Source organism: Ischnura elegans (genome assembly GCF_921293095.1).
Source record: "Ischnura elegans chromosome 13 unlocalized genomic scaffold, ioIscEleg1.1 SUPER_13_unloc_3, whole genome shotgun sequence".
Classification (NCBI taxonomy): domain Eukaryota; kingdom Metazoa; phylum Arthropoda; class Insecta; order Odonata; family Coenagrionidae; genus Ischnura; species Ischnura elegans.
This window is the reverse complement of record NW_025791659.1, coordinates 7544940-7569585: the sequence shown is the minus strand read 5'-3', so window position 1 is coordinate 7569585 and position 24646 is coordinate 7544940. Positions and strand designations below refer to the sequence as shown.

The following is a 24646-nucleotide window of genomic DNA, read 5'->3' as shown; positions in this document are numbered from 1 at the left end:
AGAAACAGTTAAACATTGCAAGAAAACTGAGTTGAATTCAGCATGTAATCTTAATAATTTACATTTACAATATGTTTGTTTTTATTTTGATTTCTTTTATTTCTTTGTTTGAGACGGTGCTATGGTGATATAAGATAAATATTGAATTGTTAAGGAGAGCACCATCATGAAGTGGATGTGAAATATGATTGAGAATACAACAGATTGACAAGAGATATTTACATTGAATTTAATCGCTGTGATACGTTAATGCCAAACAAATTTTCCTTTTCTAACGGCTGTTGTATACAAACCAATTCCTTACCTGTAAGCAACTTCGTAATAACGAGAGAACTATTGTATATGCCAAACGAATTCTCCTTTTCTCACGGCTGTTGTATACAAACCAATTCCTAACCTGTAGCCAACTTCGTAATAACGAGAGAACTATTGTATATGCCAAACGAATTCTCCTTTTCTCACGGCTGTTGTATACAAACCAATTCCTTACCTGTAAGCCCATCGGCTTGAGCTGAAGCGGTAGAGGTAAATGAAGCGGAATCCCAGGTAGAAGAAAGCAACCACGAGGAACCATATTGGGTGGAGGGCAGCGACACACGAGATGGCCATAAACCTGCCACCTATGGAGATGAAAGCAAACCACAGATCAATGCAAGTTTCGGAACTAAAAATTCTTGAAACTACATTTTAAGGCCCGTATTCTTAGTTGACCCTACGTATCCATCGCTACATAACATGAGGCCCCTACCAGGGGCGCCGAGTCCATGGGGCCTGAGCCCCCTCGAAAATTCGTTATGGATGTGAGGAAAAAATGAGTCAGGCTTGTGGATTTTCCTCGGAGTGTCCAAATATCGAGATTCGAGTTATCAGGGTTCTAATGGTGATCATATGACTCTTCTAAAATACTTAAAAAGCTTAAAACTCACTACTTATAAAATTTCACGGGGCAAGATCCCCGGTTTGGGCCCCCCCCAATATTTTTTGTAAGTCAATATTTATTTTTGAAGTGAAAACTTCTTTAGCGGCGTTAAGCACTTTTGCGGGATGGGGAAAAAGCATAGGATTCACGTGAGAGTCACCGACCCGACACCGCAATCGCTACAGCGAGATATACATTTCCGTCTAAAAATTCGTCTCTTAGTATCACATTCTCGGTAGTATAGTGGTCAGTATCCCCGCCTGTCACGCGGGAGACCGGGGTTCGATTCCCTGCCGGGGAGGATTATTTTCTCACTCCCATAAAATTTAAAAAAATTTACAATGGATATTTCAACTACGCAGGCTGACTAGGTATAGTAAATAAACTTTGTTAATATATTGTTAATATATAGACTGTTAAAGTCTTTTTGTTTAAAAAATAGTAAAATTGATAATAAAAATCTATAGTGTATATTGTATAAGTTCATTAAATATAAAGAACTCGTGCATGAATGTGCAAAAGAGTGTACACGCTATAAAAATACAGGTCAGTATAATTTAAGGCAATTTCTTTTATGTGCATAATGAACAATTATAGGTTTAAAGCATATAAAATAAAATTATAAAAGCATAATATATTTTAATATATAAATAATGTTACTTTCTATTCATACACATCGCATGTATAATATATATTTAATAATAAAGAGTTTGCTGAAAAAAATAATTTCAATTTTTGTTGAAAAATGAGTATTACTGGAAAAAATAGTTCATTAATAATATTAAATCTATATAAAAATAAATGGATAATAATTATTTCAGTTTTCACTTATGCCAGTCCCACGACTGCCCCGTTTGTTTTTTTTTTTTTTTTTAATGTGTCAGGCTCGTCGATTTTCCCCGGAGTGTCCAGATATCGAGATTCGAGTTATCAGGGTTCTAATGTTGATCATATGACTCTTCTAAAATGCTTAAAAAACTTAAAACTCACTACTTATAACATTTCACGGGGCAAGATCCCCGGTTTGGGCCCCCCCCAATATTTTTTGTAAGTCAATATTTATTTTTGAAGTGAAAACTTCTTTAGCGGCGTTAAGCACTTTTGCGGGATGGGGAAAAAGCATAGGATTCACGTGAGAGTCACCGACCCGACACCGCGATCGCTACAGCGAGATATACATTTCCGTCTAAAAATTCGTCTCTTAATTTTAATATATAAATAATGTTACTTTCTATTCATACACATCGCATGTATAATATATATTTAATAATAAACAGTTTGCTGAAAAAGATAATTTCAATTTTTGTTGAAAAATGAGTATTACTGGAAAAAATAGTTCTTTAATAATATTAAATCTATATAAAAAATAAATGGCTAATAATTATTTCAGTTTTCACTTCTGCCGGCCAGTCCCACCACTGCCCCGTTTTTTTTTTTTTTTTTTAATGTGTCAGGCTCGTCGATTTTCCCCGGAGTGTCCAGATATCGAGATTCGAGTTATCAGGGTTCTAATGTTGATCATACGACTCTTCTAAAATGCTTAAAAAGCTTAAAACTCACTACTTATAAAATTTATATACAATTTCACGGGGCAAGATTACAAGTAAAATCAAGTTTGAGAGATTTTCAAGATTTTATGAAAGGTAATAATACTATCACATTATACCCATCAAGTGAAATAAACAATAAAATTGGCTGAATTATAATAAGTACAATAAAGCTGTATACATCACCTTGTTTCTGCGGATATATACAGGCAGTCCCCGACTTTCGTACACAATGCGTTCCCGAGAACTTGTACGAAAGTCGAACGTACGAAAGTCGAACCATTGACTTCAATACTAATTTGGGGTTACGTTCCATAAGAGCGGAATATATATGCACTAAAACCTTTTTTTCCACGGATTTCATTTCAATTCACTAAATTTTAATAATATGTTAATAATATTCCTCAAATCATCTAATTTCTTTCGAAAATACGCGGAAACTGCAAATAAAAGTTAAAAAAAAACAAGAACTCCGTTGGCTATCGAGTGAAACTTCCTCTTGCCGTTTAAACTGACATTCCACTTGTTACGTCCATTATAAATGAAAAGACATATCAAGAAGCATAACCAAATGTAATTGTTGAACCCGCACTCGGGATGCCTTTTAATTTTCACACCAAAATTCGACATCCGGCAGGTGACATTCGTGATTGCGTATATCTCGCATGCCATTCAAAAAAGACAAAAGACAAACGGAATTCGGGTGATATTTCGTGCAATACGCAATATCGTTTCTGAAGGTGTACTTGAATTAAACAGCCCTCAAATGAAAAAACACAATTCGAAAGAAGATCTTACTAGTTTTATTGAAAGCTATTTGATGATGTTTAGTCAACTTTTTTGAAAAATCTCTCCAATGAAGGCTTTCTTCTTCTCTTGATGAAGGAGCCTAAAGCAGGCAGTCGTTCTCCCAAATAAGTCACCTAGATTTGAGTCAACTAAAAACAATTCCCTTCATTGTAAACGTTCGTATTGTTCGCATATACTGTCATTTGAAACAATTGAATGTTGGGATGCGCAATAAACATCGCGGGAATTTTAAAAAAATACAGACCAACGTCCGATAGTCCGAATTTAGCGTACGGAAGTCAAGTAAAAGGTGTCAATTTTGAACGTACGAAAGTACGAATTGTACGAAAGTCGAGTGTACGAAAGTCGAGGACCGCCTGTATTAATATTTTTCACCTTTTGGCACTTGGTCCTCCGATTATTTTTTTTATGTTGGCATCCCTGGCCCTACATGCATTTCTAAATCGGCTCTACATAAGAGGTGGGGGGTAATTCCATCGTCAAGTTCTCTTGAGATGACGTATATGATGGCACAGGGCCAGTTTTTCACTCTGGTTTGCATAATGATACCTACCTGTGAAACTAACAAGGGGAATACACGACCTTTGGGTCGCCGATCGAGCTCAAATTTTGCGATTTGAACTCCAATAGGGAAGACGGCTATCCTTTATCCTCATCTTTCAAACGGCTTTTCCAACAATGGAATTAAAAATCAACATCCGCCTGACTAGCTATATATATATAAGGATCACAGATCTGCACATCATTTGGACCCGAAGACGGGAGCTGGAACGCGCCCGAAACTATCGTCCGAAAAAACATGAATCAATGCGGTATAAACCCGGAAAACCATCACCAATCAACTCACCGCGGAATCCTCCATAATAACCGTATTTAATGTCGATAAGTCATTATGATTCCTTGAATTGCCAGTTTCAGTTTTTGTTTGCGTAACAGTCAACCACTAGAGTAGTCAACGTGGGTGCCAAACACCTTTTCGACTGTGGTGGTGCCGGACTCTCTCTTGTACTGTCGTGGTAGCGTATTTGGAGTAATCGGAGTCGACCACAGCATCGCTCATACTTTCTATTCTATTTTTATATACATATATATAGGATACTTTTATACTCTAACATTGTTTATTTACTCAAACACCGAGGGAATACTTGAAAATTGATATTTTTATGGGATTTTTATGGTAAAAATCCCGTTAACCTTCCTTACCTACCCTTCCCTCATGGAGCAAATGGCCTCAGCTGTAGGTCGCCTCCTCCAAATACCATACCATAACATGAATCTCGCGGCAATTGCCTACATTTCAAGAAGTTTTTTTTTATTCTGTCAGCATCACGACGGATAAATTCCACAGGATAAAACCTACCTCTTTCAATCCAATTTTTACACGAAATGTTTCCAGGGTTCCCACTCTAACCACATCACAAAATTCACGGTTTTTTCCAGGTTTTCCAAATGTCATCAAATTCACGGTTTATAGATAAGGCATTTTAGGCAGAAATATTGATCACGTAACAATCATCGGCCGCACGTTAACTAAAAATGTAACAAACGCAACATATGCCTTGAATGCAAACGCAGAAATGAAAGTGCTACCTCTTATGAAGTCACCTATCGCTAGCAAAATTCAGCTCTTGCTAAAAGGGTGTGAGTGGGAAAATGGAGAGAGCAGGGAAGTGAAGAAGTGCCTGATTTTTTGCCAGGGTTAATGTCTTCCAATCGCAGGCTTAAGGTCAATGTGCTGTCATGGCACACATGGACCAATTAATAGTTAAGCTTCGAATACACGGGTGTAGATAAATGCGTGGACTGTATCTGCACGTGACTCGGCTTTGAAACGTGATCGAAAGAACGATTTTTCTTTTAATCTGTCCATCGTAGTTCTACAATCAAGTTTGAGAGATTTCTAAGGTTTTATGAAGAAATTCACGGCTATTTCCCGGTTTTTTCATGGTAGACGAAATTCACGGCTTATTCACGGTTTTAACCCTTCCGAGACCGCGGAGTTTTCGTCTTAGCTTGACTGCTGTACCGAGCCCCAAGAGACTCTTCTTTCTCGTGGTACGGAGCATTTTTGGAGGGCATTCGTTAAGAAGGGTCTCGCTGAACCTTTTTCGACCTCTCCACAGTGGGACTCCGCATTATCTCGGACTCCGAGAGTAGTTGTGCTCCCTCCTTTCCGGTTTTACGACCATACCTGCGGCATTGGTTCGCGGTCAACTTATGTATTGCTTATATGTATTTAGCAAATGGATAATTGTTGCTTGCACGTAAATTACAGACATAGAATATAATTCCTCATTTTTATCTGAGCATTGTCAAATTTTAAACGAAGTTCTAAGGCCATTATCAAAGCATTTAACGCATCAACAATTTCCATGTTGATGTTTATACATAACTCGAGATATAAGTTAATATTTGTCGTAGAATTTCATTTAAATATTCTAAACGCTGCTCAAAAGACAAACAATTCAATTCTTAGTTTATATTTCTTGAGAAATGAACAAATATTTATTTCGAAAATTGACTCTATAAACAATTGTATGACCGCTGTCCCTTACCGCTGAGAGGGGTTATAAAAGACGAAGGGTCCGGGTACCTGCTCCCGGATTCGGAGGGTTAATCCTAAACCCCGAAGCGTTGGGTCCCGAGACAAAGGCGACCTAAACCCACGACCGTCCTGAAAGGGGGAGAGCTAGAAAACGTATATATACGGGTTTCGTTTTCTTGACCGGGAAAATCTCACACGTACATATACGCCCGTGGTCTCCCGGGTCAGGAAACGTCCACACGTATATATACGTGTACGGTAGGGAAAAGGTTAAGGTTTTCACGGTTGAGAGGGAACCCTGGTTTCTCTAAGACCTTCCAATTTTTACCCATAAAACAATTACTGTTGGATTTTAACAGTTACTGTTGGATCTTCTACAGCTACTGTTGGATTTCAACAATTACTGTTGGACTTCAGCAGTAACTGTTGAGTTTCAACAGTTACTGTTGAATTTTCTGCAGTTACTGTTGGATTCAACTGTTGTCCCAATTAACTGTTGAAATAAATGCAAACATATTTCAACAGTTAATTAAATTTCAGTTAATTTCAACAGTTAATTACATTCAAAAATTAATTATTATAAAATGAAATGTATTTCAACAGTTTTTTAAACAGTTTTTTCGCTACGGGAAAGCCTACATTTCAAGAAGTTTCTTTTTATTCTGTCACCATCACGACGGATAAATTACACAGGATAAAACCTACCTCTTTCAATCCAATCTTTATACAAATTGTTTCTCTAAGGGCTGTATTCTTAGTCGACCCTACATATCCGTCCCTACATAACAAAAGGCCCTTACATGCGTTTCTCCGTCGACCCTACATAAGTGGTGGGGGGTAATTCCGTCGTCAAGTTCTCTAAAATGACATAGATGATGGCGCAGCACCAATTTTCCACTCTGGTGGCGTGTTGGGAACTAACTATGAAACTAAGAAAAGACGTCCGATAATTTTCGGGCGTATTGTTAGGGTAACGGCTCAAGGTAAATAAACAATACGTGTCGTCCGCCAGGTCGTGTCGGTACCTTCATTATCGCTAAAAATACTCTCATATCGAGCCAAAAGTATAACCTGATTGTCTTTAAATTACTTCAAAAGCGGTCTGTACAAGATAGTAATAAGTACGGAGCAAATATGAGCATTGACGTGGGAACTTACGTTGCATCATCAAGGTTCGTCATTCGTTTTCACCTTCCATAGTTAAGTTTATTATGTGGCAAATAGTGGCATGAAAATAAGTTTTCTATGTATATACGTAAACGAAGTATTGGTTTCCCAAAAGTATGCCGAGTGCCAAACGTGAAAAATATTATTATATATTCGTAGAAACAAGGTGATGTATACCGCTATATTGTTCTTATTAGTTCAGTCAATTTTTTTAACTTGGTGGTTATAAAGTGGTAGTATTATTATATTTCCGCTGTGTTACTGTACATTTTGAAATGGCTTGTGTGAGGTTGTCTCCCTTAATATCCATCGTAACGTAGATTCTTTAATCGAAGTGATCAGCAGACGATAGTTGGCCGCCATGTTTTTGTAGGGTGTAGGGTTGGTTCGGGTACCCTACATCAAGTAGGGCCCGTTTAGTTCCAAAAACGGCCACATGTAGGGCTTGATTTGGGGTATGTAGGGCGGAATCGGTTTATGTAGGGGCTGATGACGTATCCAGGGTCGGTTGACCCTACAGGGTCGACTAAGAATACGGTCCTAACTCTCTTTCTTGAAAAGTATATCCGTAATGTTGGCTTCTGCACAATTCCCATGAGCATGGATAATCCCCGTGTTACGTATATCTCTTGTTCTGTCACTGGTTTCCAAGCGGTTACTCTCGACTTCCTTGAAAATGTGGGATCACCTGATGGAATCCGTTGCTCAGCCTAAAGATTTGTTTCTAGAACAATAGTATGAATGAATTCTTCATCAAAAAATAACTGTAAAATATCTATAGCGTTGGACAAATTTTTTGCTTCGTCTTGAGGTCCAAAACCACCTACAAATGGTTCCCCGTTACCTTTCTAATTTCTTATTCCCTCCCACACAAAGCTTTCCGCTCCATCAGCATCCTCAATTTCATCGTAAACAGGCTGTAGTTCGTCAATTTCAGAGCGATCATTGATATAATTTTCTCCATCACTTTCCGAACTTACACTTTCGTCAATATCACTTGCAAGTAATTCTTCAATTATTTCTTCATCACTTGGAATTAGCAATCTTTTTCTACTAGTTGAAGCCATGATAGGGATCCCTTATTGTAAAAATAGCCACTCTCTGGAACTACACACGAGGAGAATTCTGACATCACGCAACACGAATGGTTCTAGTGGACTGAAACGTGTGGTTTCAAAACTCCATCACGAGTTGAGAAAGTATCTCAAGGGGTCCTAGTATATGCCGACTGTTCGACTAAGAATACGGCCCTAAGACCTTCCAATTTTTACCCATAACAAAATTGAAAGGTCGTACAGAAAATAACAAGCAAAATGAAACGTTAAAAAAAAGAAAACAAAAGACAAAAGTGCTCACAGACGATGAGGAAGTGGGCGAGGAAGTCAGTGGCCCTGTCCGGCAGCTTGAAGTTGTTCTTGAGGCCGTCGTAGTGCATGTAATAGTGGCACAAATGTAGGGTCCACGAGAAACATGCCAGAGACGCCAGGATTCCCATGATGCTCCAGTGACCTGCAAACGACACCAATGCCACACATTAACCTGGTGTTCAACCTCCGAAAACCTTCTCCTCACACAGGGTTCCCACTCTAACTTAATTATAAAATTCACGTGTATTGTTGAAATGACACATTGCAATATTTCCACTTATAGATTTATTTTACACTACGCGTTTCGTCGTTACAGCGACATTTTCAAGTGTGAAAAAAGTCTTAAAGATTTTCCTTATATATCATGGTGCTTGAGGGGAGGGTGATATATAAGGAAAATCTTTAAGACTTTTTTCACACTTGAAAATGTCGCTGTAACGACGAAATGCGTAGTGTAAAATAACTCTATAAGTGGAAATATTGCAATGTGTCATTTCAACAATATTACGAACTTCCACCACATCGTGCCTAACATCATACAAGATATAAAATTCACGGTTTTTTCCAGGTTTTCACAGTCTAAATTGGGTCAAATTCACGGTCTGTTTGATAAGCCATTTCAGGATGAAATATTGATCTCGTAAAAATCACTGGCCACACGTTAACTAAAAATATAGCAAACGCGATAAACGCCAGGAATGCAAAACGCAGCAAGGAAAGTGCTCTTATGACGTCGCCTATCGTTAGTAAAATTTAGGGCCGGCTAAAGGTTGTTAGTGAGAAAATGGAGAGTGACAGGGAAGTGAAGAGGTCTCTGATTTCTCACCAGGGTTAATGATCACTTTGGTTAAAGGTCGTCCAATCACAGCCTTAAGGTCTGTGTGTCGTCATGACACACGGACCAATATTTGCACTTCCAATATACATTTGCTGACAAATGCGTGGACAGTATCTGTGAGTGACTGACCTATTATTATTTTGATCCGTCAATGGTAGATCTACAATCAAGTTTGAGAGGTTTTTAAGGTTTTATGACGAATTTCACGGCTATTTCCAGGTTTTTTCACGGTAGACGAAATTCACGGTTTATTCACGGTTTTAAGGTTCTCACGGTTGAGTGGGAACCCTGTCTACATGCGTCGAAAAGGTTAAAATGCATTTCGTTAAAGTGCCGAGAGCGTGATGGTTGAAGTGAAATTAATATTTTTAAAGGTACTATTGGTCAAAAACATTCCATAAAAATGGCATAACTCCACTGAGGCAAAGCTTTCTTACAAAGGAAGGCTGCGTTCTTCAAAAGCTACTACGAGGGTAAAACCAAGGCTGGGAGCCGCTATGTACTCGGAGGCTATAATAATATAATAATAATTTTTATTGGTCCCAGGACTTTACATAGTAAAATATAGGACAAGTCAATACAAAAAATAATATATAAAATCATACACTTCTGTAGTATGTAGTATCCACATTCCTCCAGAAAGTCGTTTATGCCATAATAACTTTTGTTAAATACAGTGGAACCTCGATAAAACGACACCCCACGGTGCATCAATAAACACTCGCTGTAGCGAATTGTCGCTTTACCGGAGGTGGTGCAAATAATAGCCAATATACCTCATATTACTCCTTTATTTTTATTTTCTCGCTTAGACGTGTTTGGTGTTTTTTTGGCCATGGTGTGTTCCATCAAATGCTTTCTATTCATGCAACTCAAGGACGTGCGGGTATGCTGATGACTGCTTTCTGCCGCCCGAGGAACCAAAGAAGATCAAGCACTCGCGAATGCTAATGCCAAAATATTTTCACCAATATAGCTACTTATTTATCGAACGACAGTTTACCACATAAATTTGAGACTGAGCAGTCCATTAACTTCATTTCTAACAGATCGCTAGCAATTACAGAGATTAAGTCTTGGTGTAAGTTTTGTCCGGCGGTGAAACCCTCGCTATGGCGAGAGTCAACACCATAAGGGTCTCGTAAAAACGAAATTTTTAACATGCTTATTATAGGATCAATTGACGGTGCATAGGCTATCTCTCGTAATAGCGGGGGTCTCGCTATAGCCCGTACTCGCTTTAACGAGGTTCCACTGTAGAAAGTTTTTCAGGACATAATTGAAATTTTGCCCTTGACTGAGCATTTTTTAATCTTGGAGGCAGGGCATTATAGACCTTGGAAGCCATTTGGAAGGGGCTCTTATTATACACGACAATTGAGTGGCAATACATATGTACATCCCCACTATGGCGAGTAGTACGTCCATGCACTTGAGCATTGGTGGTAAAGTCTTCTAAATTATCTTTTTCATACATACACAATTGATATATATATATCTACAAGGTAATTTTAAAGTTTTAATTCCGTAAAATGTTCAACCTCCGAAAACCTTCTCGTCACACAGGGTTCCCACTCTAACAAAATTATAAAATTCACTGTTTTATTCCAGGTTTTCACAGTTTAAATTGGGTCAAATTCACGGTCTGCTTGATAAGCCATTTTAGGAAGAAATATTGATCTCATAAAAATCACTGGCCGCCCGTTAACTAAAAATATAGCAAATGCTATCATTGCCGGGGATGCAAAACGCAGCAATGGAAGTGCTCTTATGACGTCGCCTATCGTTCGAAAAATTTAGGGCCGGCTATAGGTTGTGAGTGAGAAAATGGAGAGTGACAGGGAAGTGAAGAGGTGTCTGATTTCTCGCCAGGGTTAATGATCGCTTTGGTTAAAGGTCGTCCAATCACAGCCTTAAGGTCTGTGTGTGGTCATGACACACGGACCAATATTTGTGCTTCGAATATACGTGTGCCGATCAATGCGTGGACAGTATCTGCGAGTGACTGACCTATTTTTCTTTTGATCCGTTAATCGTAGATCTAAAATCAAGTTTGAGAGGTTTTTAAGGTTTTATGACGAATTTCAAGGCTATTTCCAGGTTTTTTCACGGTAGACGAAATTCACGGTTTATTCACGGTTTTAAGGTTCTCACGGTTGAGTGGGAACCCTGTCTACATGCGTCGAAAAGGTTAAAATGCGTTTCGTTAAAGTGGTGAGAGCTTCATGGTTGCAGTGAAATCAATATCTTTAAAGGTACTATTGGTCAAAAACATTCCATAAAAATGGAATAACTCCACTGAGGCAAAGCTTTCTTACAAAGGAAAGCTGCATTCTTCAAAAGCTACTACGAGGGTAAAACCAAGGCTGGGAGCCGCTATGTACTAGGAGGCTATAATAATATAATCATAATTTTTATTGGTCCCAGGACTTTACACAGTAACATATAAGATGCTATAATAACTTTTGTTAAATAGAAAGTTTTTCAGGACATACTTGAAATTTGCCCTAGACTGAGAATTTTTTAATCTTGGAGGCAGGGCATTATAGACCTTGGAAGCCATTTGGAAGGGGCTCTTATTATACAAGGCAGTTGAGTGGCAATACATACGTACATCCCCACTATGGCGAGTAGTACGTCCATGCACTTGAGCATTGGTGGTGAAGTCTTCTAAATTATCTTTTTCATACATACACAATTGATATACAGTGGAACTAGGTTATAACGTCATCAAAGGGGCCAGAAGATTTTTAACGTTATATCCGAGTGACGTTATAAAAAAAGCAGCCTTAAATCTGAGTGAAAGGACAAAGTAAAGACGCAAATGTTCTGCTTTATATACAACACTGTTTATTGAAATCTACTCGTACATTGGAATATGTATATTATAAAAAACGTTAATAAAAAATGATATTCACAATTAAATATTTTATAGCCTAGTAAAAATCTTACTTTACCGTCGAAAAAAATCTGTGATCTTCTTTTGAACGGTCCTTTCAGAAATAAAAATTCTCTCCGCTGTGCAACAAACGTCTTGAAGCACGCTGAGTGCAATAGGAATGTTGGCACTGCGGCATTGCTTAAACCATTTAAGCAACACCTCATTCACATCACCATGTTCGCACTTTCTTATTTTTTTACGTTTTCTCTGTCTTCCTCAAACGCGGTTAAAATTTTGTCTTTATTCTTTAAAATTGAGCCTACTGTAGAATTTACCAGACCAAACTCACGACACACTTCAGCGATATTTCTTCCACTTTCCACCGCTCTGATCGACCGCACTTTTCCCTTGATAGGAAGCACCTTCCGTTTGACACCACAACTTGACACTGCACAAACAAAACACAACTAACGACGTATAAAACAACTGTCAACATACGCGATGCTCACACGGAGGTAGGTAGTGATATGACTGATAATAATAATAATAATAATCTTTATTTGCCGGAAAGACAATTATATGCAATACATAAATTGTATAAGGCACGTCAAAAACACAGATTGGGTACAAATAAAAGATATAAGGCACAAACAGCAAAGTGAGGTGAGCATATATAATATTACTGTGACAGGTACTCTGATATAGAGTAAAAGCAGCCTGAAAGTAAAAAGTCTTTCAGCTTGTTTTTAAATACCCCTTGACTCATGGGAGCTTTTAGCTCCATAGGGAGCTTATTGTACAAAAGTAGACTCATAAATTGTTCACCACAGGCAGCACTTTTAGTCCGTACATAGGGGACATGCAAATCTTTGTGCTGCCTCGTATAATGAGTGTGAATGCTGGCGTTTGGGACAAAGTCTTGGAAGTTAGTCTTTACTTTGAGAAGTATGGTGAATATATAAAGACAGGGCACAGGTAATATTCGTAGATCTTTAAACAATGGCCGACAGGGTGTCCGATAGGGTTTGTTGGACAATAAGCGTACCACTCTTTTTTGAATTTTGAATATGGTAACGGCATGTGGAGATGGACCCCAATGCAGAATGCTGTACAGAACATGAGAGTGGAATTCACCATAATACAAGAGTAGCAGAACATCTAGTGACACAGTGGAGCGTATATACCTAATTAGATAACACACAGAACTGAGCTTACGTGCCAATTCGCTGATATGCATTGCCCAGGATTGATCTACTGTAACTAACGAAACAAACAACACAATACAGTGTGCCTGTGTCAGAGACCTTGTAGAATGTAGGGGTGGGAAGGGATAAGACCCAGGTATGCGGGACAGCCCCCGCTCCCTCCAGACACCAATTAAACAAAAGAGTTGCATCCCGTCACCAGCTCAACGTCCAGCTCGTGACCCGTTTTTGCTTTTGATGTTTCTACACATGGTTTCTATGAACTATGGGACATAATACAATCACACTTCCACTTTTGCAACCTAAGAACTGCAAAATCTTTGACGCTATACCCGAGCGTCGCAATATTTTTTGACGATATAAACAGGTTTTCGTACAACATAAAATGTTCAATTTTGGCCGGTCTGTATAAAATGTGACGTTAAACCAGAGTTGACGTTACAGTCGATGCCGTTATAACCAAGTTCCACTGTATATACCTACAAGGTAATTTTAAAGTTTTAATTACATAAAATGTTCAATCTCCGAAAACTTTCTCCTCACATGCATCAAAAAGGTTAAAATGCGTTTCCTTAAAGTGCCGAGAGCGTGATGGTTGACGTGAAGTTAATATCTTTAAAGGTACTATTGGACAAAAACATTCCATAAAAATGGAATAAATCCACTGAGGCAAAGCTTTCTTACAAAGGAAAGCTGCATTCTACAAAAGCTACTACGAGGGTAAAACCAAGGCTGGGAGCCGCTATGTACTCGGAGGCTGCACACTAGGCTTAGATTGCTTAAGGAATCAAGAATAGATATCTTACAGAGCGATACAGGGGAATATATATCAGAATCCCACTACATTTCCAGGCATTGACAGAAATCATAAATTAAGAGGACAAATTTTACGGGACGAATAGGTGTGGAAATTCGTTTTTCCCTTACTTGAAGTACTTAAAAAAGTGCTTGGCAGAACTTTGTTTGTGCATTTTCTTTTAAAATGTAACCGACTGGATTCCTAACATCCCAAACAAAGGTCTAAGCTTGCTTATGACATATTATACCCACATCTGCGCACTAGATGTAGACGTGAGGCTTCCGGACAAAATAAGAAATCATCATCTGAAAATTGTAATTGTCACTGAAATTCAATCGATAGCCAGTCATATTTCCCTTATTATATCTTAATTTACTCTGAGTCAAGAAAACATGCATTCTGTGAATAGGGTAGTTTCCTTCATCAAAGAAAACGAAAGGTATTGATTGCGATTCGTTACCCACCATTAGTGTATTCAGAATATACAAATTATTTGGTTTTAGAAATACCGGTTTAGACGAATGGCAAGGGTCAATTTCATTCTCATTTGAAAAAGGCCAGATTGGCGCCCATGCGATGCCACTCCACGTGACGTCACATGGACCAAGTCTCTATATGAGTAAATAGGAGTTTTACATCGTCTGAGGTTACCAATGTATGCATGAGGCGCAGAGCTCAGGGAAACATGTCTTAATAATCACTTATTAAAACTGGCTAAGGTCGGAAAGTTTTCTTCGTTTGATAAGGTATTAATAATCCTTATTTAAGCCAAGTGCTACCAGCCAGCAGGGTACTCAGCTACCCACCAGCAGCCTGCGTCGTATCAGCGCTAAGCCCCGCTTCAAGGTCACCTCACAGGGCGGCAGCGGGAGCCAGATGGATAGATTTCCCGGCATTCATACTTAGCAGTCGCGTTTTCGCGCGCTTGAAAATTTTCACTTTTCATTTAATCGCGAAAAATAGATATCTTCATTTAAAAATCTGAAAGCGTGAAATACGTACACCAGGAGTAATAATCTTTCGATTTAGGCAATAAAAAAATAATACGAAACCACCCTATTTGAATATTTGATGACGGAATGTATAGTAAGGCAACGAAGCTTAATCCTTTCATAGTTCTTCAATCTCCGAAAACCTTTTCCACACATGCGGCGAAAAGGTTGAAATGCGTTTCATTGGAGCATGGAGCAGGTACTTCCAGGATGGACGTGGCACACCCTCCGAAGGGTTGCTAATAAAGAACCCTTTCCTCGACGAGCTCACCCTCGCTGGCCCCTCTCTTCGACCCTCCAAGCGGGGGGCCTCCCTACTGAAAAGTGACCGCTCCGACTGCAATTTGAAAATCAACCACTCAATCCGATCATCAAAAAATGATTGTTTGCATCGCACTCCTGCCATAAAAAATAGCGATTTTGTTAACTTTGCAAAAACGGCCATTTTTTTTGGTGGTTTGCGGCCATATTTTTAGCAAAGTTGACAAAATCGTTATTTTTCGTCGAAGAAACAGGGTTCAAAGACGTACTTGATTGGCAGGAGTGCGATGCAAACAATCATTTTTTGATGATCGAATTGATTGATAGATTCTCAAAATGCAGTCAGAACAGTCGCTTCTTGGGAGGGACGATGAGACGGTCCTGCGAGGGTGAGCTCGTCGAGGAAAGGGTCCCGGATTAGTCACCCTTTTGGCTGAAGTACATTCAGATGAAGAAATCGGCTGACTGAGGACCCTCAATATAGTTTTTTTCGGGCCGAGAAACTGCTTTTTCTCAGTAAAATGTAGAAGTAAAGCCCTTAACACGAGAATGCCAAAGGGTGTCATTTTGACACCCTACGCGAACATTTTTTTCATAGCTGGAGGAGTGCTGAAGAGTGGAGGTCTTTCCTTTAAGGAGTGTTGAAGAATAAAACATTTCGTGACATTTTATCATTTTTAAGGCTCGATAAGACGACAGTGTTAGGGATACCTCCATCTCTTTTTTCCGGCCTAAAACAATCAAAGTTACTTTGAATGCCGGACGGTGTCATTTTGACTCCCAGTATATTTTATCATATCTTGGTTCGGTTTTAGGTGCTTCGTGGGATGCAGTTTTATTATAATCAGCCAAATTAGTATTTTAGAATAGTACACCTTCGTGATTGTTTATGTTTTACATAATTTCAATAAATATCAGCTGTTATTCATTTTTTTCAAAAATTTATTAGCTCGTGAGATAAGTATATTCCGCTCTGTTTGCGAATGATTTTCCTCGAAACCAGCCAAAGTTTACCGCGACGACACTTATTTTTTTATACAGTGAGTCCTCGTTCTACGTCACCCCGTTTAACGTCATTTCGCGATAACGTCACAAAAATTTTGAGACCGTCATTAGTTTATTCGCGATAACGTCAAGTCTTCTAAATTTCGCGCGGAAAAAAAAGGCGAAGCGGCGGGTGTTACAGGTTGTTCATTTTGTGGGCGGTAATACAGTCAGTCTAAGCAAAGTGTAAAATGGTGTGGTTATTCTTAATTGCGATTACGGTTTTAGCAAAAATTTCTGAAAAATGAATTCTTACGTAGTTGCGCAAGGTTTTACATGACATAATGGTTTTCAGGAACCTAAAAAGTGATTTCAAGGCATTTTTCCGTGTAGAACTCGGAGATTTTGTCGTCACTTTTTTGCCGAGTTCACAATAATTTTGGTTCCTGTAACTGCGACGATGTTTCAGCAATGATGATGCCCAGGCGACGCTCGCCCGGGCGACCACCATAGCAAAGCCGAAAAGCAAATGCTGGAAGATACAAAATTGGAGAAGGATTTACGTCACTGCTGCTATTGTCGTCGATGAAGACAGGAACTCGTATTTATGCGATAGTTTGGCATTCCCACCGTAAAAAATGCCCCAGATATGATACGCTAACATTTTTTTCGCGTAGGAACTGTGAGGTCTACGAGCCGATATTCACTTTTTACATTGTTTCTTATGGGATATTATGCTTCGGTTAACGTCATTTCGTTTATCCTCACATTTTTCAGGAACGGTAAGTGACGTTAAACGAGGACTCACTGTACACTACACACGACGACATACAAAAAACATAAGCGTAAAAAGACTAGCGACTAAGAAAAAAATACAGTGGAACCTCGTTAAAGCGAGTATGGGCTATAGCGACACCCCCGCTATTACGAGAGATAGCCGATGCACCGTCAATTGACCCTATAATAAGCGTGTTAAAAAATTCGTTTTTACGAGACCCTTTCGGTGTTGGCTCTCGCCATAGTGAGGGTTTCACCGCCCGAAGACTTTCATCAAGACTCCTTTATATCTGTAATTGCTAGCGATCTGTTAGAAATGAAGTTAATGGAGTGCTCAGTCTCAAATTTATGTGGTAAACTGCCATTCGATAAATATAATGATTGACGAAACAATGCTTTGCATGATTTTTATTCAGTGCGGCGCTTATGAATTGTTTGAATAGTTAGTCGTTATTTGAATAAGGAAATTTAGTGATGCAAAAAAACATCGCCTTTCATCTGGATTTATGCTTACGTTTATTGGATAGATGTTTATCTGTCGCCCCACCACTCCTGTTCCTGTTTATCTGGTCGCAACAGCTATATTGGCTATTATTTGCTCCACCTCCGGTAAAGCGACAATTCGCTATAGTGAGTGTTTAGTAGTGCACCGTGGGGTGTCGTTATATCGAGGTTGCACTGTAATCTGCAACATAACACAGAACATGAGTGTCAAAATGACACCCTCCCGGCATTCTTGAGGTATGCCCATTTCCCGGCATTCCAGTGTTCAGGAGCTTATTTTCTGTAACCAAATTTTAACACGTGAATACAAACCTCCCTTGGGTCATTTTGAGACTAGGAAAACATAACTTTTCTCAATTTTAAAAAATAAGGACTGGCGCATGGACTAGTCAATCCTCGAATGCAGGAGTTGAAAACATATTGAGAATGGGCAGTATTGCAATAACATGCAGAGTGGAACTGAGAGTTCTGAAGGGATTTACAAGGTTTTGATCCGAAGAAAAAATATTACGTCGCCGCTGGGCCGGGCTTCTTGCTTTTGCTTTAGGGCAAGCCATGCTTTTTCAAGTTGTAGGTTAGATTGAAGCATGGAAAAGTTGAATGAAACCAACTCTTCAAGGAAACTGTAACAGCTCTTTATTAGTTTTTAAAATTATTTGCTACATTAAATGTTATTTTCTATAAAGACATTTGCGATATTTTCTTCCGGGCGGGTAGTTGCTTCCTCCTGCCCCTCGCTGGATACGACCATACCATGGTTCTTAAGTATGTGCACTATGTGCGAAAGATCCGCAGAGAAAAAATCATTCGCCTTGACCGGGATTCGAACCCGGATCCCCCCGATTTCCGGTCGAGTGCTTTAGCCAGTTAAGCTACCGAGGCGTCATTCTTCCCTGTGGATATTTTTGGACACTACCGGACAAGATGTTGCTGGACTGCACCGGTCAAGGCCAATGATTTTTTCTCTGTGGATCTTTTGCACGATTGTGCATTGCGGGTGACTCCCGTAAAAGTTATCACCGCGGCTAGTCCCCGTATACTTTGAACTAGTCTAGAGCGAATACCCCTTGTGTTCTATGTCCGGGCCTACTCTCCGGCTGTGGCGCTGTGCGCACGATTTGGACTGCTTGTGGCATCGTTTGCTCTGCAGTCCAGCATCATCTTGTCCGGTAGTGTCCGTAAAATATCCACAGGGAAGAATGACGCCTCGGTAGCTTAACTGGCTAAAGCACTCGACCGGAAATCGAGGGATCCGGGTTCGAATCCCGGTCAAGGCGAATGATTTTTTCCTCTGTGGATCTTTTGCACGACTGTGCATTGCGGGTGACTCCCGTAAAATTTATCACTGTGGCTAGTCCCGGTATACTTTCATAAGTCCAGAGCGAACACCTCTAGTGTTCAAGTTCGGGCTTTGCTCTCCGGCTGTGGCGCCATGCGCACGACCTGGACTGCTTGTCGCATCATATGCTCAGCAGTCCATACCTCCTTGTCCGGTATAGTCTACAAATTTCTACAGGAAAGACTGACGTCTCGGTAGCTTAACTGGCTAAAGCACTCGACCGGAAATCGAGGGATCCGGGTTCGAATCCCGGTCAAGGCGAGTGATTTTTTATCTGTGGATCTTTCGCACGACTGTGCATTGCGGGTGACTCCCGTAAAAGTTATCACCGTGGCTAGTCCCGGTATACTTTAAACTGCTGCAGGACATTTATCCGTGATCAAGGAGCGTGATCGCACACTGCGAGGCTTGGAAAACAGGAACACGGCGCTCCCGTGAATGCAGCTAGCGCGCGATGGCTTCTGTTTTACGAAGGGGATTCTAACAGAAATAATAAGCCCTGTTCATCCTAGCATTAATTCAGTAATTCCGATGATCTTGCGTCCGATTTAATTTTTCCTTGTAAAGATTGCGGAATACGAATAATCGGAAAGCAGGGATAAACCAAACTTTCACTTAAGTGTCTTGCAATGTTCATAATTTACCTAAAACAAACAATATGTTATTATTTATGCAGTTAGTATGTTATTTTAAGAGTGCTTCCTGGACTCAAGGAGAGCTTTCTTCGCCAGTTCGCCATCTTCTTAGCGGCGATAAAAAGGTTTTATTCGTATTATTAATGCTTTGTTTAAGGCCTGGTTTCGAAAACCACACATCCGCGGATTGTCTGTTTTCAGTTCAGTTTTATGGCATCCCCACCACCAACTTAGTTCAGGGCAGTTTGTTAGAAATAGCCTTAGTAAGGTCATTACTAACGGAGTGGCAGAAGGATTGAAGAGGGCAGGAAGAAAGGGAAAGAGATGGATGAAGGATTTCCACAATCTAATTAATGTTCAATTAATGTATTATTTCAATACATTTTTAACCCTTAACCAGTGACGTGCAATAGGGTGGTTTCCTATTATTTTTTTTATTGCCTATATCGAAAGATTATTACTCCTGGAGTACGTATTTCACGCTTTTAGATTTTTAAATGACGATATCTGTTTTTCGCGATTAAATGAAAAGTGATAAATTTCAAGCGCGCGAAAACGCGACGCGTAAGTATGAATGCCGGGAAATCTCTCTGTGTGACGTATTTCTGGTTCCCCCTGCCGCCCTGTGAGGTGACCTTGAGGCAAGCTTAACGCTGATACAACGCAGGCTGCTAGCAGGTAGCTGAGTACCCTGCTGGCAGGTAGCGCTTGGCTTAAATAAGGATTATTAATACCTTATCAAACGAAGAAAACTTTCCGACCTTAGCCAGTTTTAATAAGTGATTATTAAGACATGTTTCCCTGAGCCCTATAGGAGAAAGGCGTCAACATTCAGCGTCCAACATATGCAACGCGAGTAAACTCTCCTTGACTCAATGCCTTCCCTTCGAATTACAGCCAAATTTTGACTCGCTCTTCCGCTGACCCAAGTTTTCAGTGGAGCGTCTGGAGCTGGTCTGGAGCGAGGCGGGAAACGGGTTTGTGACGTTTGCCGTGACGTCACAGCATAACCTGTAGCACTCCGTAGCGAATAAGGGGGCCTTCACAGTTCAGCGTTGCGTTGACGCCGCGGCTAGCGAGCCAATCAGAGCCCGTCTTTGAGAATTGATGACGTCACGATGCCAGCTCGCTGCGTCGTCGCAGAAAAACTGAACCTGCCGGATTTTCTCTGCGTCAAGGCGGCAGTACGCCGACGATTTAGAACTGGTGTTTGTTTCTGGGTATACAAATATGCAAGATTAGCTCTAATGGGAGTGGCAAATGCTATTTATTTCATTATTTACTACTATTTTGAAGTGTTCAGCTTAGACATTTCGTATCTTTCCCAAACATAAGACAAATGTTAACCCTAAATTAGATTACAATCACTGAGGGGCATAGATTAGCGTAACACATACCCGTAAATGGTATCAAAAGCTAATTACAGCGTAAGAGGTGCTTGTTGGTGACTAAGGTCGTTTAAATTCCATTTTATATCCAATAATTGTGCCCTCATGATCTACTCAGTTAGAGCTATTTAGATAACATGACTAGGACAATCTGTTTGAACAACAGTTATCATTAATAAATATTCCTGATAACATTCCACGTTACTCATGTTCACTGAGTGTATGTAATTAGCTATTTTTCGAATATTCCGAGTTAGGAAATAAAATTTAAAGGTCATAATAATGCATAGACAAGTGCCATCACTACATGCATTATTATCGACTTTATGGTCGCCATATTAACTTCAAATGCTATTTATAGTTAAGAAGAACATTTTAAGAAATGAAATTGGGTAAACATGCAGAAAACAACATATGTATTGTGCGTTTAGTTCGAAATCATCAGATGATATGCTCACAGGCTGATTTTTAGGAAACGACGCTTTTTGCCTTTCATTTGTTTTCGCAACGCAGAGCTCTGAAGGGCTCCAACTTGCTGCGATGAGTTAGCTCCGCCCCCAAGTACGCAACGCCGAGCTATGAAGGCACCCTTAACCAGTGACGTGCAATTCTTGTTACACTACCAGTGACGTGCGGTCTTGGAGATCGCATTAAAACAAAAATTCATAAAATATTGCTTCGCCATTTTTATTGTTTTGTTTAATTTTTCTTTGAATGCTTAACTATTCTAAAACTTATATTAAAATTTTTACACTCCCAATACGAACCAATTTGTCATAAAAAATTGTGATTTGAAGCAGGATCAAAACACTGATGCCAAAAACACTTGAGTTATAATTATTATATTTATGTATCAATATTTCGCCAGATTAAAAAAAAAGGCCTTAAATGTTAAAATTGGAAGGCTAAGTAGTAGTGAGTAACCATGAAATTTATCCCGCTTATTCCTTTTCTTGATGCATTCTCAGTAAGTGACGTGCGGTCTCACAGACCGCTAATCGAGTTCAATTGCAAATTTACAGAAATTAATAAAAGGAACGTTAAATTTTAAGAGTGGGATGTCCTTGTTATGCAAAAATATGAAGCTAACGAGAATTATAATTATTTTGAAATCTTAATTTTGAAAATATTCATAATTTTAGAAACGCACCGGTCTCTCAGACCGCACGTCACCGGTTAAGGGTTAGTAATCAGACGTTACCTCTTGTTGATACCTATTGTTTAATACTCAAAATGGTGAAAAGTGGACTGTATTAGATTGTATTGCCGCCGAATGGTACTTACAAAAATTCGGTGGCGTTCATGCCATGGCGAGCTGGGACGTGGGGGTGGTCTCTGAAGCAGAGATTCTCCTCGATGTCCGAAGCACACGCGTTCTGTATTTACTAGCCAACATTTGACCTCAATTCAACAATTGAGAACCATTTGCCCTCTTAACGGCGAACACAACAAAAAACAAAAGAAAAACAAAATGCACCACTCGACGGCAAATACGAAAACGAAGTTTACCGAACACCTATTTTTAAATAGTGTACATACATAATCAAAAATTCGATTAAAGTGCATTTGATTGGGAGAATCGCCATGGCTAGAATGTGTTCTCGATGTGTTTGGGGCGAGATTTGACGCGGGCGAGCCAGTACTGGCAGGTAATAATTTTGGCAAGTTCATCAATATCCTGGTATAGGGTCCCTTAGCAAAAAACTGTTAAAAAACTGTTTAAAAAAAACTATTGAAAATTTCAACAGTTAATTGGGACAACTGATGAAACCCAACAGTAACTGTAGAAAATTCAACAGAAACTGATGAAACCCAACAGTAACTGATGAAACCCAACAGTAATTGTTGAAATCCAACAGTAACTGTAGAAAATCCAACAGTAACTGTAGAAGATCCAACAGTAACTGTAGAAAATCCAACAGTAACTGATGAAACCCAACAGTAATGGTTGAAATCCAATAGTAACTGTAGAAAATCCAACAGTAGCTGTAGAAAATCCAACAGTAACTGTAGAAGAACCAACAGTAACTGTAGATAATTCCAACAGTAATGGTAGAAAATTCAACAGTAACTGATGAAACCCAACAGTAATGGTTGAAATCCAACAGTAACTGTAGAAAATCCAACAGTAACTGTAGAAAATCCAACAGTAACTGATGAAACCCAACAGTAATCGTTGAAATCCAATAGTAACTGTAGAAGATCCAACAGTAACTGTAGAAAATCCAGCAGTAACTGTAGAAAGTCCAACAGTAACTGATGAAACCCAACAGTAACTGTAGAAAATCCAACAGTAACTGTAGAAAATTCAACAGTAACTGATGAAACCAAACAGTAATTGTTGAAATCCAGCAGTAACTGTAGAAAATCCAACAATAACTGTAGAAAATCCAAAAGTAATTGTTGAAATCCAACAGTAACTGTAGATAATTCCAACAGTAATGGTAGAAAATTCAACAGTAACTGATGAAACCCAACAGTAATGGTTGAAATCCAACAGTAACTGTAGAAAATCCAACAGTAACTGTAGAAAATCCAACAGTAACTGATGAAACCCAACAGTAATCGTTGAAATCCAATAGTAACTGTAGAAGATCCAACAGTAACTGTAGAAAATCCAGCAGTAACTGTAGAAAGTCCAACAGTAACTGATGAAACCCAACAGTAACTGTAGAAAATCCAACAGTAACTGTAGAAAATTCAACAGTAACTGATGAAACCAAACAGTAATTGTTGAAATCCAGCAGTAACTGTAGAAAATCCAACAATAACTGTAGAAAATCCAAAAGTAATTGTTGAAATCCAACAGTAACTGTAGAAGATCCAACAGTAATTGTAGAAAATCCTGCAGTAACTGTAGAAAATTCAGCAGTAACTGATGAAACCCAACAGTAACTGTAGAAAATCCAACAGTAACTGTAGAAAATTCAACAGTAACTGATGAAAATCCAACAGTAATTGTTGAAATCCAACAGTAACTGTAGAACATCCAACAGTAATTGTAGATAATCCAGCAGTAACTGTAGAAAATCCAGCAGTAACTGATGAAACCCAACAGTAACTGTAGAAAATCCAACAGTAACTGTAGAAAATTCAACAGTAACTCATGAAACCCAACAGTAATTGTTGAAATCAAACAGTAACTGTTAAAATCCAACACTAACTGATAAAACCCAACAGTAACTGTTAAAATCCAATAGTTTTTTTGCTAAGGGGTGCTTTCCTATTATTTTTTATTGCCTTTCATTTTATTTTATTTTTATTGATTATGCATCTAAATCGACGTGTCCTATATTTGTATTTTGCGCACAACCTACAGATTTCTGGACAAATAAAAAAAATATTATTATTATTATTACAAGCACATCCACTCACCGACCGTCTCTCCATTGACCAGGTGCACGTTGACGATGACCAATTGGAGGAGAAGCTGAGGCGCCGATTCGTTCAGCGTATCGACCATCTTCCAATGGAACAGCTGCTTCTCATTCGTCACCATCATCGTGTACGAGTGCACCTGGATCAGCGACGTTTCACACCTGCTCAGAGAAAAAAAGAGTCACACTGAAAGTCATGTCCATGGACTGCAGATTTCACCAACATGATGCCCACAGACATGACAATTTCCTCTATATTAAGTTATAGTTGGGACTCAATATAAGTTAGGGCACTGTCCTTAACCCTTTCG

General features: G+C 39.2%; 1 protein-coding gene and 1 non-coding gene across 4 annotated transcripts in view; one reads left to right on the top strand and one right to left on the bottom strand.

The window, feature by feature from the left end:
* The window catches only part of LOC124172866, a 128468-nt gene that overhangs the window by 1830 nt on the left and 101992 nt on the right, over nucleotides 1-24646 (bottom strand). For all 3 annotated transcript variants that reach the window (XM_046552365.1, XM_046552367.1, XM_046552366.1), the window contains 3 exons: nucleotides 24334-24497; nucleotides 8345-8497; nucleotides 491-620 (listed from right to left, as the gene is read on the bottom strand). In XM_046552365.1, the coding sequence (XP_046408321.1) occupies nucleotides 491-620; nucleotides 8345-8497; nucleotides 24334-24497 (447 nt within the window). The remainder of the gene's footprint in view (nucleotides 1-490; nucleotides 621-8344; nucleotides 8498-24333; nucleotides 24498-24646) is intronic.
* Nucleotides 1149-1220, top strand: Trnad-guc. The gene has a single exon. It is a non-coding gene; the product is annotated as a tRNA-Asp (tRNA).